The 17,500-nt window shown below is 45.5% G+C and overlaps 1 protein-coding gene across 9 annotated transcripts in view; it reads left to right on the top strand.

The window, feature by feature from the left end:
* Window positions 1-17,500, top strand: part of LOC132995657 (NLR family CARD domain-containing protein 3-like) — a 61,230-nt gene that overhangs the window by 979 nt on the left and 42,751 nt on the right. For 6 of the 9 annotated variants that reach the window (XM_061065783.1, XM_061065742.1, XM_061065751.1 and 3 more), the window contains exons 2-3: window positions 2,256-2,329; window positions 2,609-4,970. In XM_061065783.1, the coding sequence (XP_060921766.1) occupies window positions 2,256-2,329; window positions 2,609-4,970 (2,436 nt within the window). Of the gene's footprint in view, window positions 1-2,255; window positions 2,330-2,608; window positions 4,971-5,835; window positions 5,943-9,400; window positions 9,491-17,500 lie in introns of those variants that run through there. The other 3 variants (XR_009677048.1, XM_061065806.1, XM_061065760.1) reach the window with 3 other exon arrangements.

Here is a 17,500-nt window from a genome sequence, read left to right on the forward strand (position 1 = left end):
GTTGACACATGAGCCATCATTACCGCGGGTGCAGAAGTCACCATCACTGTGTGCGACCGGACGCGATTAAAAAACCATCCCCGTTCATTGGGCCTGATTTACTAAAGGTTTGTGTGTCTTAAAACGTGTGCAAACTTGATACCACCCACAAAAAATGTGTTAACTGATCTACTAACGGCACGCAGTGAGGACTGCGTCTTTCATATGAACAAAACAACACGCATTGACCATTTAGTACGTTTGACTTAATGAATATTCAGTATGGGGCGTTTCTGTCCTAGAAAGCAGAAAATGTAAATAAGTTAAGTTAGTACACGCATTGTGATTTACCAAGCCTGACAAAAACTGAGGTGATCGTGACGGTGTCTGAATTTAACACCTTTGAAAAGAACGTGCTAACCCAGGAGACCAGTGTTACACACAACAGACTGCTGTTATTGAAGTTAGGAGGAGACATAGGCTCAACAAAAGAAGGCATACAGATCATGTTATTCCCCACACATGTTAATAAGTTTGGAATGACAGCAGGAAACACCATGATTAAACTATATTGTTGCCTATTTAAACAAAACTGAACATTCACAGCCTCTGCATTCTAAAGAATTTCAACACTGATGTTTATTTCTTCCTATTTCCCTCTTCTCACCAACATTTTATTTTAAACTGAGGATTTCCTTTTTCTCGGGTTGCGCTCCTCTCCATAGTGCGCTCGTCTCCTCCCTCTAAAGCCCGCTGCTGCTACGCTTGACTGGGGGGACCTCACCACTGCTTGTACCCCCGTCTTAGATACCTCTTAGGAAGAGCGTTTATGTCCGATCAGACACAGCGCTGGCCAGCTGTCTGGTGCTCAACAATGTGCCGAGTGTCGCGCCTGACACAGCTCACACCTCCTGCACAATGTATGACAATTCATCTTCAAAAGATGAAGAAAAGAGAGGCCCTGTTTAATGCCCAGGTTTTCTTATAAGCCAAATTTTCTTCTTGTAATATTCAGTTTTATCTGCTAGAACTCAAAAATACTGTGCGTTTACTTGCCTCTTCCACTGATACCTATTTTGCGCTTGCTGTCGTCCTGCTTTCCGTCCAAACTCTCCATGACGTAAACCAGTAGAACACGCAAAAACCTAACTTAATAGTACCGCCTCCACAAGGTTTGCACCTGGTGTCATTCACGCAAATTTTCTTAGTCGATCACCCGAAAATCACACACTCACCAAACGTGCAATTTTTTGGAGTGAACACACAGTTTAGTCCTCTTTACTTGGGACCTTAGTAAATCAGACCCTCAGTGTATTAAGAGCTGATTGCACGCTGTTCTGGGAAAGACAGCGACACAGACCAGTCTGGCTGCGCTACGTTTTCAAAACTTTTCCCTCAAGAGGTCATAATAATTAATTTACAGAAAACTGTAGGATATTGTTCCATAAATAAACCTTGTTGAATGCTCTTTTGATTGAAAGAGTCCTTTAAAAAAGAGAAACAAGCGGAGTCGGGCAGAGAGCTCGCAAGCGAGGGGTCTCTGCTTCACAACTTTCCCTGCAGGCTGAGAGCTCGACTACCGTACTGTAGCTGGTAGGAGAGCAGACTCCACAAAGAGAAAACAGACTAAAAGGGTGACAGAGCTGAACAGTAACTGCAGGTTTTGGACTTGAACACAATAAAAACTGTCACGCAGGAAGACAGTGTAAACTTTATTTTCTCTCTGAGAGAACTTCAAAAACACAACGCGTCTTATACCGGTGCAACTTATATTTAGGATTTTATGGTACTTATTTTTTTAACTCATGACACAGCTCCTGCACATGCTCAGTGAGCAGGTCATGACACAGCTCCTGCACATGCTCAGTGTGTAGGTCAAGACACACCTCCTGCACATGCTCAGTGTGTAGGTCACGACACAGCTCCTGCACATGCTCAGTGTGTAGGTCAAGACACAGCTCCTGCACATGCTCAGTGTACAGGTCACGACACAGCTCCTGCACATGCTCAGTGTGTAGGTCAAGACACAGCTCCTGCACATGCTCAGTGTGTAGGTCACGACACAGCTCCTGCACATGCTCAGTGTGTAGGTCACGACACAGCTCCTGCACATGCTCAGTGTGTAGGTCACGACACAGCTCCTGCACATGCTCAGTGTGCAGGTCATGGTCTTTTTAAAACACTGCTTTTTGTGGCTTTATTTGATTTAGTCCACCACTGGTTTCTAAATGTCAGTCTCAGTTTTCACAGCTTTATGATTTCCCTTATCTCCACAGAATAACAAAGGGGTCTACTTCATCAGGAGAGTCCTCCTTTCCCCAGTGTGGAGAACGAGGACTGCAGATATCCAGTAAGTCCAGCACTGTAATAAGTAAGACTGAAGTCATTGTGTCTAAAAACAAGACAAAGCAGTTAGTATTTTCATTGATATATAGTTAAATGAAACATTTACATTTTATCTGATTCTTGCTGTCAGTTTATATTCAGTATATTTTATTTCTCTTGTAGCAGCACACATTTATTACACAGATGTTTTTGTGTCATGCAGTTTGCTTAATGTGTAATAATAAAAATTGTGTATTTGATCATTTTATAAATCCAGTCTCAGGATATGTTTCTTCTCTTTCAGCAGATAGAGGTCTGCAGGAGGTTACAGATGAACTGAAGATCAGTCTGAGGAAGAGATGTGAACATGTGACTGAAGGAAGTGATGAAACAGGAAGTAGAACCCTCCTCAACAGGATCTACACTGAGCTCTACATCACAGAGGGACAGAGTGAAGAGGTGAACACCCAACATGAGGTGAGACAGCTTGAGACAGACTCTAAAAAGAAGACCCTCCATGAGACTCCAATCAAGTGTCAGGACATCTTTAAAGCCTTACCCGACCAACAGAACCAAAAGACAGAAGCTCAACCCGACCAACAGAACCAAAAGACAGAAGCTCAACCCGACCAACAGAACCAAAAGACAGAAGCTCAACCCGACCAACAGAAACAAAAGACAGAAGCTCAACCCGACCAACAGAACCAAAAGACAGAAGCTCAACCCGACCAACAGAAACAAAAGACAGAAGCCTTACCCGACCAACAGAACCAAAAGACAGAAGCTCAACCCGACCAACAGAAACAAAAGACAGAAGCCTTACCCGACCAACAGAACCAAAAGACAGAAGCCTTACCCGACCAACAGAACCAAAAGACAGAAGCTCAACCCGACCAACAGAACCAAAAGACAGAAGCTCAACCCGACCAACAGAACCAAAAGACAGAAGCTCAACCCGACCAACAGAAACAAAAGACAGAAGCTCAACCCGACCAACAGAACCAAAAGACAGAAGCTCAACCCGACCAACAGAAACAAAAGACAGAAGCTCAACCCGACCAACAGAAACAAAAGACAGAAGCTCAACCCGACCAACAGAAACAAAAGACAGAAGCTCAACCCGACCAACAGAAACCCATCAGAGTGGTTCTGACAAACGGCGTCGCTGGTGTTGGAAAAACCTTCTCAGTGCAGAAGTTCACTCTGGACTGGGCAGAGGGCTCAGAGAACCAAGACCTCAGTCTGGTGATCCTGCTTTCATTCAGGGAGCTGAACTTGATCAGAGATAAAGAGTACAGTCTTCTTGAGCTGCTCCGTGTTTTCCATCCAACATTACAGAAGGTCACAGCAGAGACGCTCGCTGTCTGTAAACTGTTGTTCATCTTTGACGGCCTGGATGAAAGCAGACCGTCGTTGGACTTCAAAAACAGGAAGGTTGTGTCTGATGTCACAAAGAAATCACCGTTAAACACACTGTTGACAAACCTCATCAAGGGGAATCTGCTCCCCTCAGCTCTCATCTGGATAACTTCTCGACCTGCAGCAGCCAATCAGATCCCTCCTGCATGTGTTGACAGGGTAACAGAAGTACGAGGCTTCACTGACGCCCAGAAGGAGGAGTACTTCAGGAAGAGGTTCAGTGATGATGAAGATCTGTCCAGCAGAATCATCTCACACATCAAGACATCCAGGAGCCTCCACATCATGTGTCTGATCCCGGTCTTCTGCTGGATCACTGCCACAGTTCTGGATCACATGATGAGCAGAGAGCAGAGAGGAGAGCTGCCCAAGACCCTGACTGACATGTACTCACACTTCCTGCTGGTTCAGACAAAGAGGAAGAAGAACAAGTATGATGAGGGACATGAGCTGATGGAGGCCGACGGGGAAGTTCTTCTGAAGCTGGGGAAGCTGGCATTTGAACATCTGGAGAAAGGAAACATCATGTTCTATAAAAAAGACCTGGAGCGTTGTGGTCTGGATGTCACAGAGGCCTCTGTGTACTCAGGAGTTTGTACAGAGATCTTCAAAACAGAGTGTGTGATCTTCCAGAAAACAGTCTACTGCTTTGTTCATCTGAGCGTTCAGGAGTTCCTGGCTGCAGTCTACAGGTACCACTGTTTGACAAACAGGAAGAGAGGTGTAGTGAAGGCTTTCCTTAAATACATGAACATCACTTTTCAAACTCCTGAAAGTGATGACTCATCCCTGGATGTCTTCCTGAGGAGTGCCATGGAGAAATCCCTGGAAAGTAAAAATGGTCACCTGGACCTGTTTGTTCGCTTCCTTCATGGCCTCTCTCTGGAGTCCAACCAGAGACTCTTAGGAGGCCTGCTGGGTCAGAGAGACAACAGTCCAGAAATGATCCAGAGAGTCATCAACAACCTGAAGGAGATGAACAGTAAAGATATCTCTCCTGACAGAAGCATCAACATCTTCCACTGTCTGACGGAGATGAACGACCTCTCAGTCCATCAGGAGATCCAAGAGTTCCTGAAGTCAGAGAACAGATCAGAGGAACTCTCTGAGATCCACTGCTCTGCTCTGGCCTACATGCTGCAGATGTCAGAGGAGGTTCTGGATGAGTTGAACCTGAATAAGTACAAGACATCAAACCAGGGACGACTGAGACTGATTCCAGCTGTGAGGAACTGCAGGAAGGCAAAGTAAGTCCAGATGTGATTAAATATGAGTAAAAATAAGCTGTTTAGTTCTTCAAATATATACTTTACAATATCTAGGTTTTTGAAAACAGTGTTTATCTGAAATATTAACAAACTCTTCAGTCACTTGTATTTTGTTCTTAGTTTTCTTGAGCTGCTTTAAATGCTGTGAGTGAAATATGTCTTTTTTTAGATCTAGTGTTTACCAACTTCAAGGTCACAGGTCATTTGTTTCATAATAATCCCTACATTTACTATTTTTCTTTTATCATCCTATTAGTGTCAGTAATAACAATAGTGATTATTGTTACAATAAATATTATTATATTATAACTAGGGCTGTCGCGGTAACTGCTAAAATTAATAACCGTGGTAAAAACAAGATGTCAGCGGTGACCGCAGGTTGAGTCACTTCACCCCACATAATGTTCAGATGGACTCACAGGAAACTGCACTGGTACCTAAACCCAATGTAACTTTGCTCCTTTGTTAACATTTCAGCTTTCAGTCAAATGAAAAAGGAGAACCAGCTGATTTAGATGATGCAATTTGTCAAATCTAGCCAAAAAATCTGTGTGAAATGAGGAAACATCTCATTTTAGCTCTCACCTCGCAAATATGCCTCATATCAATCAATCAATCTTTATTTGTATAGCGCCAGTTCATAACAAGTGTCATCTCAAGACGCTTTACAAAAAGCAGGTCAAAGACTTTACTCTTATTTAATATTACAAAAGAGCAGGTAAAAAGACCTTACTTATTTCAATATTACAAAGACCTAAAGATCCATCATGAGCACTTTAGCAAAGCAGCAACATTTACAGTGGTAAGAAAAAACTTCCTTTTAACAGTCAGAAATCTTCAGCAGGATCCCAGGCTCATGATGAAACAGCCCTCGTGCCAAGACTGGACCTGGCTTGAAAAAAGGAAAGGGGGAGATGGGATAAGATGCAGGAAGAGGGGTAGGGAACAGGGGGGGGGGGAGAGGGAGAGAGAGAGAGGAGGAGAGAGAGGGAGAGAGAGAGAGGAGGAGAGAGAGGGAGAGAGAGAGAGAGGGAAAGAGAGAGAGGAGGAGAGAGAGAGAGAGAGAGAGAGGAGGAGAGAGAGGGAGAGAGAGAGAGGAGGAGAGAGAGGGAGAGAGAGGGAGAGAGAGAGAGGAGGAGAGAGAGGGAGAGAGAGAGGGAGAGAGAGAGAGAGAGAGAGGGAGAGAGAGGGAGGGAGAGAGAGAGGGAGAGAGAGGGAGAGAGAGAGAGGGAGAGAGAGAGGGAGAGAGAGGGAGAGAGAGGAGGAGAGAGAGAGAGAGAGAGAGGAGGAGAGAGAGGGAGAGAGAGAGAGAGAGAGGGAAAGAGAGAGAGGAGGAGAGAGAGAGAGAGAGAGAGAGAGGAGGAGAGAGAGGGAGAGAGAGAGAGAGAGAGAGGGAAAGAGAGAGAGGAGGAGAGAGAGAGAGAGAGGAGGAGAGAGAGGGAGAGAGAGAGAGAGGAGGAGAGAGAGAAATTGAGGGAGAGAGAGGGAGAGTGGGAAAGAAAGAGAGGGAGAGAGAGAGTGAAAGAGAGAAATGGAGAGAGAGAAAGAGAGAGGTAGAGACAGAAAGAGAGAGAGAGAGAGTGAGTGAGAGAAAGAGATTTTGATTTTTAAACAGATCTTTATTTATCAGTCTTCTTACTGTTCAACAATAATATACATTCCTAAAATTCACAGATGACATTCACAAAATAAACAGATTTTCCATCAGCACATGAACTAACTGATCATGCTCTACAGAGCACAGCACACTGTCATGAGTCCACACTGACTGGAAAGTCTCCAGGTCCTGATTTGCTCTGTAGAAGCTGAAGTCCAAAAACAACCTGGATTTTAACATTTTTACAAACAACAGCTTCACATCAACAACATCGTCTGGCTCCTCCACCTTCCTCCTCCTACTCACGTACACGGCCATCTTAGCCTGACCAAGGACAAAGTTTATCAGCTGACATTTGTGTTTGTGTTGTCGAGTGTATTTAAAACCACAAATAAAAACCTGCTTAGTAAAAAACTCTTTAAAACCAGTAAAAACCTTCTCCAGAAGATCAAACAGAGGTTTCAGCCGACTGCACTCTAAAAAACAGTGAAACACCGTCTCCCTGTGCACACAGAAAGGACACTGATCAACAACATTCACATTAAGAACAGAGATAAAAGAGTTCAATGATTCCATGCAGGATTCTCCACTGGAGGTCTGCATGTCTCTTACACAAGGGGGGTTTGTATAAAGACTCCCAGGAGGGTCTTGACTCAGGAGCTAGCCCCAAATAAGTCCTCCAGGGGGTGTCACTGCGTGCGTTCAGTGTCTTTTTATTCAAAGTCTTAACAATCAGTTTGTAAAAAGTCTTTCCTGCAGCGTCGGCCAGTAGAGGACCAGAACAGTCCTTCAGGTCTGCAGACAGACTGAACTCAGGAAACGGGTCAGTTTGGTCGGGCAGCAGAGAACCGTCCCCATAGTTCGACATCAGAGACATCTCCGGTCCTGTCAGCTGATGTCTCCAGTGATTCAGCAACCGATCAACGACTCTGGTCGACCTCACCCCCAGACCAGCAGCCAGACCAGCAGGACAGTCCAGCTGAGGTCCGGTCAGCTACACCACCTGCTCCAGAGTGGAAATCCTGGCACTGCAGAACTTTCCGGACAGGCTCGGTCCAGCCCAGTCAGGAAGATGAAAACGTCCTCCAAACAGTACAGGCTCTTTAAGCAGCCAGTACAAAGAGTGGGAGTGTCCCTGTCTCTGCCTGTTCACCAGACTCCACACGTTAAAAACACTTCGATAAAATCCAGTGACAGAGGAAATGTTCACTTGCTGTAAATCCATTAAAAACAGAGACGAGCTCAGCCCCAGTTCTCCAAACCGCTGTAGAAGACAGCAGGCCAGCGGTCTCCAGACCAGGTCTGCAGGCCCAGTGAGTAGTCTCTGGAGGAGCTGCAGGCGGAGAGTAGCCCCCCTGCTGGCCAGGTGGACTAATCCATGTCCTCCTTCCTCTTTAGGGAGGAAGAGTACACTCTGAGGAATCCAGTGTAACCTGTCCCAAAAAAAATCAACTAACACTCTTTGAATGTTACACAGGAGAGAGGACGGAGGGTCGATACAGGTCAGTCTGTGCCACAGGGCAGAAGAAACAAGATTATTGGCCACAAGTACACAACCTTTAAAAGACATCTTTGGCAACAGCCACCTCCATTTATCAAGACATCCTTTTACTTTTTCTAAAAACACCCTCCCAGTTTTTACTAACAAATGTTTCGTTCCCCAAAAACACTCCCAAATATTTAAAACCTCCTGACTTCCAAAAGAGGCCTCCAGGCAGACTGAGCCGACCCCTCAGCTTCTCTCCCACCATCAGTGCTTCACTTTTCAGCCAGTTCACTTTGGCAGAAGATATCGACCCAAACAAATTCACAGTCTCTTTTAAAACATCGATATCTCTCTGCTGGTTGACAAAAACAATGACGTCATCAGCATACGCTGACAATTTAAAACTGACATCAGAGGCAGGAAAACGAACACCAGAGAGACCTGACCTCAGTCTGTGAAGCAGGGGTTCAATGGCTAGGGAATATAACATCCCAGATAAAGAGCAGCCCTGCCTCACCCCCCTCTGTACACTAAAAGGAGCACTCAGGCCTCCATTGATCTTTAGCACACTCGCAATGTCACGGTACAAAACCTGGATCTTAGCTAAGAAACATGGGTTGAACCCAAAGGCGGTTAGAGTCCGCCATAGATGCTGGTGTTCAACCCGATCAAAAGCCTTTTCCTGGTCTAGTGAAATCAGACCAGTGTCTACAGCCAATGAACCAGAGACTTCCAAAACATGCCGAATGAGAGTGATGACCTGCCGGGCACACAGTAGGTCTGGTCTGTGTGGATGATCGACCCCATCACCTGCCTTAGTCTGGATGCCAGGACCTTAGACAGGATTTTGTAGTCTGTACAAAGTAATGATACTGGTCTCCAGTTCTTTAGATCCTGAAGGTCGCCTTTCTTTGGCAGCAGAGTGATAACTGCTCTCCTGCAGCTCAGAGGCAGACGACCCCTCTCCAAACTGTCTCTTAAAACCTCCAGGAGATCCTCTCCCAGCACACACCAAAACACTTTATAAAAGTCAACAGGAAGGCCATCAATACCTGGAGCTTTTCCATTCTGCAGACTCATGACAGCAGAGTAGAGTTCAGACAGAGACAGCTGGGCCTCAAGCTCTGTGTTGTCTTCAGCGCTGACTTGAGGAAGACCGGTGTAGAAGGACTCACACACCTCTGGACGATCAACGAACTCGCTCGTGTACAGATCCTTATAAAAACCAGCTGCATGTTTTCTGATCCCAGCAGAATCTGAGATCGATTGTCCACTGCTGGATCGTACAGAGTGAAAGATCTTCTTCTGTCCACTTTTCTTCTCCAGACCAAAAAAGAACTGAGACGGAGCATCCATCTGGGTGACATCCAGGAACCGAGACCTGACCAGAGCCCCCTGTGCTTTAACGCCCAGCAGGTTGGCTAAAGCCGACTTTTTAGATTTGAGGGAAGCTAAATGTCCCTGATTTCCTGTGGCATCAACTAAACCCTGTAGTTCTACCACTTCAATCTCTAGATCTCTCAAAGATCTGGTAATGTCCCTGGTGACATTGCGAGTGTACTGCTGACACAACTGTTTAATCTGACTTTTTCCAAAGTCCCACCACTGCTGAATGGTTTTAAAATCAGACTTCAGCTGTCTGTGAGTGACCCAAAAGTACTCCAGTGCAGACTTAAAAGCTTTATCGTGCAGCAGTGTGGTGTTAAAGTGCCAATACGCACTTTGAAGTCTGACATTCTTAATAAAAACAGAAGAATAAACGAGACAGTGATCAGTGAAGCCTACAGGAACAATAAGACACTCTTTAAAAACATTCATGTTGTGTTTAAAACAATAAAAGAGATAAAACATTGTCTTTAGAGTGACTCCATGTGTATTGTCTGTGTGTGTGGTGTAAACTCCTCCACACATCCAGCAGCTCGTGTGTTTCTAAAAACTGTCTGAGTCTGTGAGGAGGCGCTGTGAGGCTCTTGGTGGTTTCTATCTAAACCTGGGTTTGCTGTGCAGTTAAAATCCCCCCCCAAGAATAAATACTCCCCTGTACTGCACTTTTTAACAGTGTCACACAAAACACTCAACACACTCAATCTGTCCACAGCGTGACATGGGACATACACATTAATCAGAGTCATTTTTACATTTTCATACTGCACTCTAATTTTCAATAAGCAGCCTTCAATGACCTCCTCTACTTCACACGAAGCAGGCAGAAAGCCTCTAGAAAAAATGAAGCCGACTCCTCCACTACAGGTGGACTTATGGCTGAGGATCAGCTCCCCAGGCCACTCCTTCCTCCACTGACTCTCCTTCTTAGAGTCACTGTGTGACTCCTGAAACATTAAAATATCTAACTGTTTGAACTCCATCAGTTGAAATAGTGCAGCTCTTTTTGCATCATCTCTCGCTCCATTTAAATTTAAGGTGCCAATTTTAAATTCACACATTGAGAGATAGGAGTTTAAAAAAGAAACAAGATAAAAACACAACAAGAGGAAAGAGATGAGACACAGTCTAAACATCATCATCGCTGATTTGTGCTTTCGCTTTCCCGATCAGTTTTTTGAGACGAAAGATCTCTGGACCTGTGAGGCCGTCGTTACCAAAAGCACCGGAGCTCCTAGTTAAAGGCCGAGCTGAACTTAAAAAACACTTCAGGTCTGGAAAGAAATCCTCTAAATTGAGCAGCCTGAGGCCCTTGGTGTCCTGTAGAAACTTTTTAATGTGAGCTGAGGTGTAAGTGACTGGACCTTCTTGTGTGGACATGAGCTCACTGTCACTCTCTGCTCTTACTGCTCCTGTCTTTCTGTCCTTCTTCACTGCTTTAGCACTGCCCTGAAAGCTTTCAATCTTCCTCTTCTGAGAGATCTTTAATGACTCTTCATCAGACATATCCTCATCCTCAACATAATCAACACACACACTATTACTTTCCTGACTTACCTCATCACATTCAGTTCTCTCTTTTTCTTTGTCTTCCTGTTTACTGTTCTTTACCTGGCCCTCATCACTGACCACTGACAGTTCTTCCACATCAGACACTTGACTTTTCTGAGGTCCAGCAGCAGCTCTGTCTGAGAGAACTCTGCTAGGACCCTCTACAGCGGCCTCAGCTCCGCCGAGCACCGCGACAGCTCCGCCGAGCACCGCGGTGGCAGCATCGACCGGTACCGCGTCTGCAGCCGCAGCCGGCCCGGGGGTCACAGCGGCCGGCCCGGGGGTCACAGCGGCCGGCCCGGGGGTCACAGCGGCCGGCCCGGGGGTCACAGCGGCCGGCCCGGGGGTCACAGCAGCCGCCGTGACCTCAGCAGCCGGTGCTGCCTGAGCATTTCCCCGCACATGAACATTTTTTTCCGGGCAAGAGCGGATTAAATGTCCCTCTCCACCACACCCAAAACACTTCATGGTCGCTGATGTTGCGAACACCATGTAATTAAAACCATCGACTTTGAAATTAAAAGACAAATTGAGATCGTCTGAATTGTTTTTCATGACCATGAACACTTGTCTTCTGTGACAAACAACGTGTTTGAGCAGGGGGGACTTACATCCCAGAGACACCATTTTAACCTGGGATACTACCTGCCCATACCTGGACAGCTCTTTAACTAACATTTCATTTTTAATGAACGGGGGGCGTTAGAGATGGTGACTCTTTTAGCCGGGTTTATCAGGGGGAGAACAGAGGTGAAGGTGTCTTTAATGACTACACCTTGTTCTACCACATTGTTGACTTTAGCCGTGCTCTCTAAAAAAATAACAATGGCCCCGTTCATGCGGGAGGCAGACCTCACGCTGCCGTAACCCACCACCTCTCCAACCGCTAAACTAGCCTCCTCCACCGAGCAGCTGACAGCCGGCACCAACTTCACTGCATGTCGGCGTGTCAGCTTCTCAAAGTCCAGCTCCACGTCTACGACGGGCATGCTGCCCAGCCGAGCCGGTGGACAAACACTCAAAACAACAACAAACTACTAAACACTAACTATGTTAACGAAACAAAAGAAAAATAACACACAAACATTCAAAAGTTTGAAACTCACAACGAAGCTCACGCTGCCACACTCCTTCCACTCACTCACCATCCACTCAGAGAGAGAGAGAGAGAAAGAAAGAGAGAGAGGGGGAGAGAGAGAGAGAGAGGGAGAGAAAGAAAGAGAGAGAGTGGGAAAGAAAGAGAGGGAGTGAGAGAGAGAGAGAAAGACAGAGAGAGAGGGAGAGAGAGAGAGACAGAGAGAGAGAGAGAGAGAGACAGAGAGAGAGAGAGAGAGACAGAGAGAGAGAGAGGGAGAGAAAGAGAGATTTTTTTGATTTGATTTTTGCAAAACACTTTATTTACATAAATATAGTTTTTACAATTCAACTATTCAATAAAGTGCAAATGCATTAAAATCCCAGTATGTTTAAAAAAAATAGTTTATCTAATAAAAACTTGAGCAAAAACCAACTTTTCATCAACAACTGAACAAACTATGTCATTAAAACACCAGCGCTGTTTAAAAGCGTCCAAGTCTCCAATGTGTTTATAAAATCTAAAATCTAGCCAGAGTCTGGCTCTAATGTTGACCAGCCACACTGCCTTGGCCTCCTGCCCTTCTCTGTTCTCTATTCTGGTTTTCCTGCTCATGTAAATGGCCATTTTTGCCTCACCTGAAAGGTAGTTGAGGAGCTGCCACTTCTCTTTTTGTTCCTTTTTGTAGGCAGCTCCCATGATAAAAACCCTCTCAGTAAAAACCACCTCAAAAAAACTAAAAACCAATGTTAAAAGAGAGAAGAAGCTTGTGAGCCTCTTACACTCTGTAAAAACATTCAGTCTCTCTAAGGTAACAAAAAGGACAGGTGTTAAGAACAGCAGGATTAAGAACAGAAAGAAAAGCACTGGAGGCAATAGCACCATGTAAAATCCTCCACTGGAGGTCGGCAGTCCGTTTTTTGAGGGGAGGTTTATATAAAATCCTCCACTGTGGGCCGGCTCCATTCGCTCCCAGCCTGTTTGACCACACAGTGGGGGGGCGGTTGCACAGTCCGGCCTTGTGGATCGTCTTCACACAGTTCATGTACCAAGTTCTTTTGTTAGCTTTGTGTATTGTCAGCTTTTCTGGGTGTGTTATAGCCAGCAGGGGGCCGGTGAGTTCCCCCAGGCCTGGGCTCAGGAAGACGTCAGGGAAGGGGTCTGCAGGGTCCGGTCTGGCCTTTCTTTTCCCATAATCCATGAGGAGGCTCCTCTCTTTCCCAGAAAGCTTCTGGCGCCACAGCTCCAGGAGCCTCCCCGCCACCCGGACAGAGTGCAGGCCCAGAAGAGAGCCCAGGGCCCGGGCATCACCCAGCGCCGGCCCCACTGCATCCACCAGCTGCTGCAGGCACAGGGTCTTTGTTTTAAGCAGCGCCACCGTCAGGCCGGGGGTGACGCTGCTGCTGATATCCAGCTTGGCCCTGTGAATCAATGGCTCTCTCAACAACCAGTACAGAGAGTCAGACTTTGGGCACCTTTTACAGTTAAAAAGGGCCCAAGACTTAAAAACACCCTGATAAAACAGAGGCAGCCCACTTCATTTTAAAAGTTTAGAATCAATTAAAAACAGAGCAGCATCCAGCCCCAGGAAATCTGCACGTCTGAGAATGCAGCTGGCCACATCTCTCCACACTAGATCAGCCGGACCTGTCAGATATTTTTGTAAAAACTGTAATCGGAAGGTGGCTGTCCGGCTGGCCAGGTGGACGAGGCCCTGTCCCCCCTCCTCTCTGGTTAAAAACAGCACCCCTTGTGGCACCCAGTGTAGACCATCCCAATAAAAATCTACCATTTTTCTTTGTAACTGGGCTAGCAAGCCTGAAGGGGGGTCTACACAGGTTAAACGGTGCCACAGTTGGGATGCTACAAGGTTGTTTAAAACCAATACTCTACCTTTAAAAGACATTTGAGGGAGCAGCCATTTCCACTTGGAAAGTTTCCCCTCAACTTTCTCTGTGACGCCCTCCCAGTTCTTCTGGACTATGTGTTCTTTTCCCGAGGAACACCCCCAGGTACCTAAAACCATCCGTTTTCCAGGCCAAGTTCTGGGGAAGAACTGGGAGACCGTCACGCCACTCACCGACAGCAAGGGCTTCGCTTTTTTTCCAATTCACCCTCGCTGCCGATGTTACGCTAAAATGTTTTATAATGTTGGTTAAAATATCTGCATCCCTCTGGTTTTTAATAAAAACAACAATGTCATCGGCATAAGCACTTAAAACAATGTTTGTATTAAAACCAGGTAAAACCCTGTAAGTTGTAGCGTATATTGTGAAGGAGGGGTTCCAGGGAGAGTGTGTAAAGCATGCCGGACAGAGCACAGCCCTGCCTGACGCCTCTACACACCCTGAAAGGAGCACACAGACCGCCGTTAAACTTCAGCACACTCTCAACCCCACTGTACAACACTTTGATCTTGGCTATGAAACCAGCGCTGAACCCAAACTTCTCCATAACTTTCCAGAGGAAGTTGTGTTCAACGCGGTCAAAAGCCTTTTCCTGGTCTAGAGAAATCAGACCAGTGTTACAACCCGATGAGCTGGAGACGTCCAAAACATCACGAATGAGGTGGACATTGTCCACCATGGACCTGGTCTGGTCCCGGTGGATGACCTGCTCCATAGCCTTCCCCAGCCTGGAGGCAAAGAGTTTGGACAGAAGCTTGTAATCCACACACAGCAAAGACACAGGGCGCCAGTTTTTAATGTCCTGCAGGTTGCCTTTCTTTGGGAGCAACGTGATTACAGCTCTCCTGCAGGACATGGGCATTGAACCAGAGGCCAGACTTTCATTAAAAACATCTAAAAGATCCTTTGCAAAGATGTCCCAGAAGGCTTTGTAAAATTCCACACTCAGGCCGTCTATGCCGGGAGCCCGCCGCCCTTGCATGCCCTGCAGAGCGGCCTTCAGTTCCTGCATCTGTAACGGCCCGTTGAGCTGTGTGTTGGTCTCCTCAGAGACCTGAGGCAGTCCATTACAGAACCCCTCCATCAGAGCTTCCTCCTCCTCATACTCACTTGAGTAGAGTGCTGAGTAGAAACTCACAGCTCGCCTTCTTATCTGGCTTGGTTCAGTCAATGTTTGCCCTGTGTCTGCTAAAAGTGAGTGGATTACCCTCCTCTGCCCACTCCTCTTCTCCAGGCCGAAGAAGAAACTAGAGGGAGCATCCATCTCCGTGATGGCTTGAAACCGGGACCTGACCAGTGCACCCTGTACTTTAACATCCAACAGGTCGGCTAAAGCTAGCTTTTTGACTTTGAGGATTTCAATATATCCTCGATTTGCTGTGGACTCGCTCAATCTTTCTAGTTCCACTATATCAGTCTCCAGGTCTTTCATAGATCTGGTGATGTCTCTGGTGACACTGAGGGTGTGCTGTTGACATAGGAGTTTAATCTCAGTCTTACCATGGTCCCACCACTGCCTAAGACTGTTAAAATCACCCTTCCTCTGTCTAAAAACATCCCAGAAATAAATAAGAACCTCTTTAAAATGTTTATCAAATGTTAAGACTGAATTAAAATGCCAATAAGCACTTTTAGGTCAAATATTTTGAATAAAAACATTACACAAAAGTAACGAATGGTCAGTAAAACCAGCAGGAACAATACTGCACATTTTAAAAATATTAAAATGATGCTTAAAACAATAAATACGGTCTAGTCTAGCTGAGGAGATCCTACTCTCTCTGAGGTGGGACCATGTGTACTGTCGGCAGTCTGCATGCATCCTTCTCCACACGTCCACCAGGCCATGAGAATAGACCAGCTGCCTCAGAACATGTTGGGAAACTGGATGCGGCTCTGCATGGTTGCGATCTAAAGATGCATTTTCTCTACAGTTAAAATCCCCACCCAAGAATAAAAAATCCTCCGAGGCACAGCCATTTAAAACATCGTTAACTTTTTGTAAAAACAGCTTCCTCTCTGCACCGATTGTTGGAGCATACACATTAATAAAAACAGCAGTAAAAAGGTCGAACCGTGCTTTAATTAAAAGCAACCTCCCCTCGATAAAATGCTCGACCTCCAGTGAAACCGGAGTGAAAGACTTGGAGAGGAGAAAGCCAACTCCTCCACTAAGAGAAGTGTTGTGACTTAAAATGACTTCCCCCTCCCACTCTCTCCTCCAGTCTGCCTCATTGGTGCTATCACTATGTGTCTCCTGTAAATAAAAAACATCCATATGTTTCATTTTGGCCGTTTCATATATAGCTGCTCTTTTTTTTGACTCTCTGGCTCCATTTATATTCAAACTTCCCACTAAAATTATCCATAAGTGAGAAATTAAGAACAAAAATTAAAAATCAATAAATTAATTAAAACACACATTGGAGCTCTTCCCATCATCATTGTTCAGTTGTTTTTTTGATCTAAAAACCTCCTTGTTAGTGAGGCCAGACTCCTCCTTTAGGTGCATGTGGAGTCTGGCCGAGGTATAAAACAAACTTAAAACTGGGAAATGCTCTTCAATTTTAACACCTTTAGCATTTTTGGTTTTTGCTAAAAACGACTGAATCATTTCTACAGAGTAAAGTTTTTTCTGTTGACTTATTTTGAATCCAGATATATCACTGCTGTCAGAGACACAGTCATCACTTTCACTTTCCTCTGTCTGCCCCTGTCCCCTTACTGTCTGTCTGTCCTCCTCCTCCTCCACTTTGCTATTCTTTGCCTCATACTTTGTGCCCCTAGTTTTTCTTCTGCATTTAGAAGCAGATTTGACCTTCACTGCTTCCTCTTCCTCCATCTCAGCCTCTTCCACCTGTTCCCCCCACCTGTCTCCTCTGCCTGTGTTTCATCTTCCTCCTCTGACATACCCTCCTGCGTTTCACTGACGCCACTTGCTTTATTTATCTGCACTTCACTCACACTTTCTCCAGCTGTTTCTTCCCTGGCATTGATTTTAATGCCATGCTTTCGCGTGAGGTGGCCGAAGGTGACTCCATTTACCATGGCGTCTGAAGACGCCGACCGGCGAGACACCGGCAGGAGAGAAAAAGAAAAACACAAACACACACTAACAATAAACTTAAAGTGAAACTACAACCAATAAACTACATTAAATTAAATCAAATTACTAAAGAAAAAAACCATCAAACACACTCGCTCAGCGTCTCACTCCACACCACTCACTCCCAGCATGCACCAGAGAGAGAGTGGGAAAGAAAGAGAGGGAGAGGGAGAGACAGAGAGAGAGAGAGAGAGAGAGAGGGAGCGAGAGAGGGAGAGAAAGACAGAGGGAGAGAGAGAGAGAGGAAGAGAGTTTTGAGTTTTTAAAACTTCATTTATTCAGATAAAAATGTATTTACATTCCCATTTTTGGGATACCGTCACAGACTACAATATGTCACAAAAATATGGATTTATATTAAAACATCTGCAAATATGATTTCAGAGTCTTTCAAAGAAAAAAGT

Source organism: Labrus mixtus, chromosome 2 (genome assembly GCF_963584025.1).
Source record: "Labrus mixtus chromosome 2, fLabMix1.1, whole genome shotgun sequence".
NCBI classification, from domain to species: domain Eukaryota; kingdom Metazoa; phylum Chordata; class Actinopteri; order Labriformes; family Labridae; genus Labrus; species Labrus mixtus.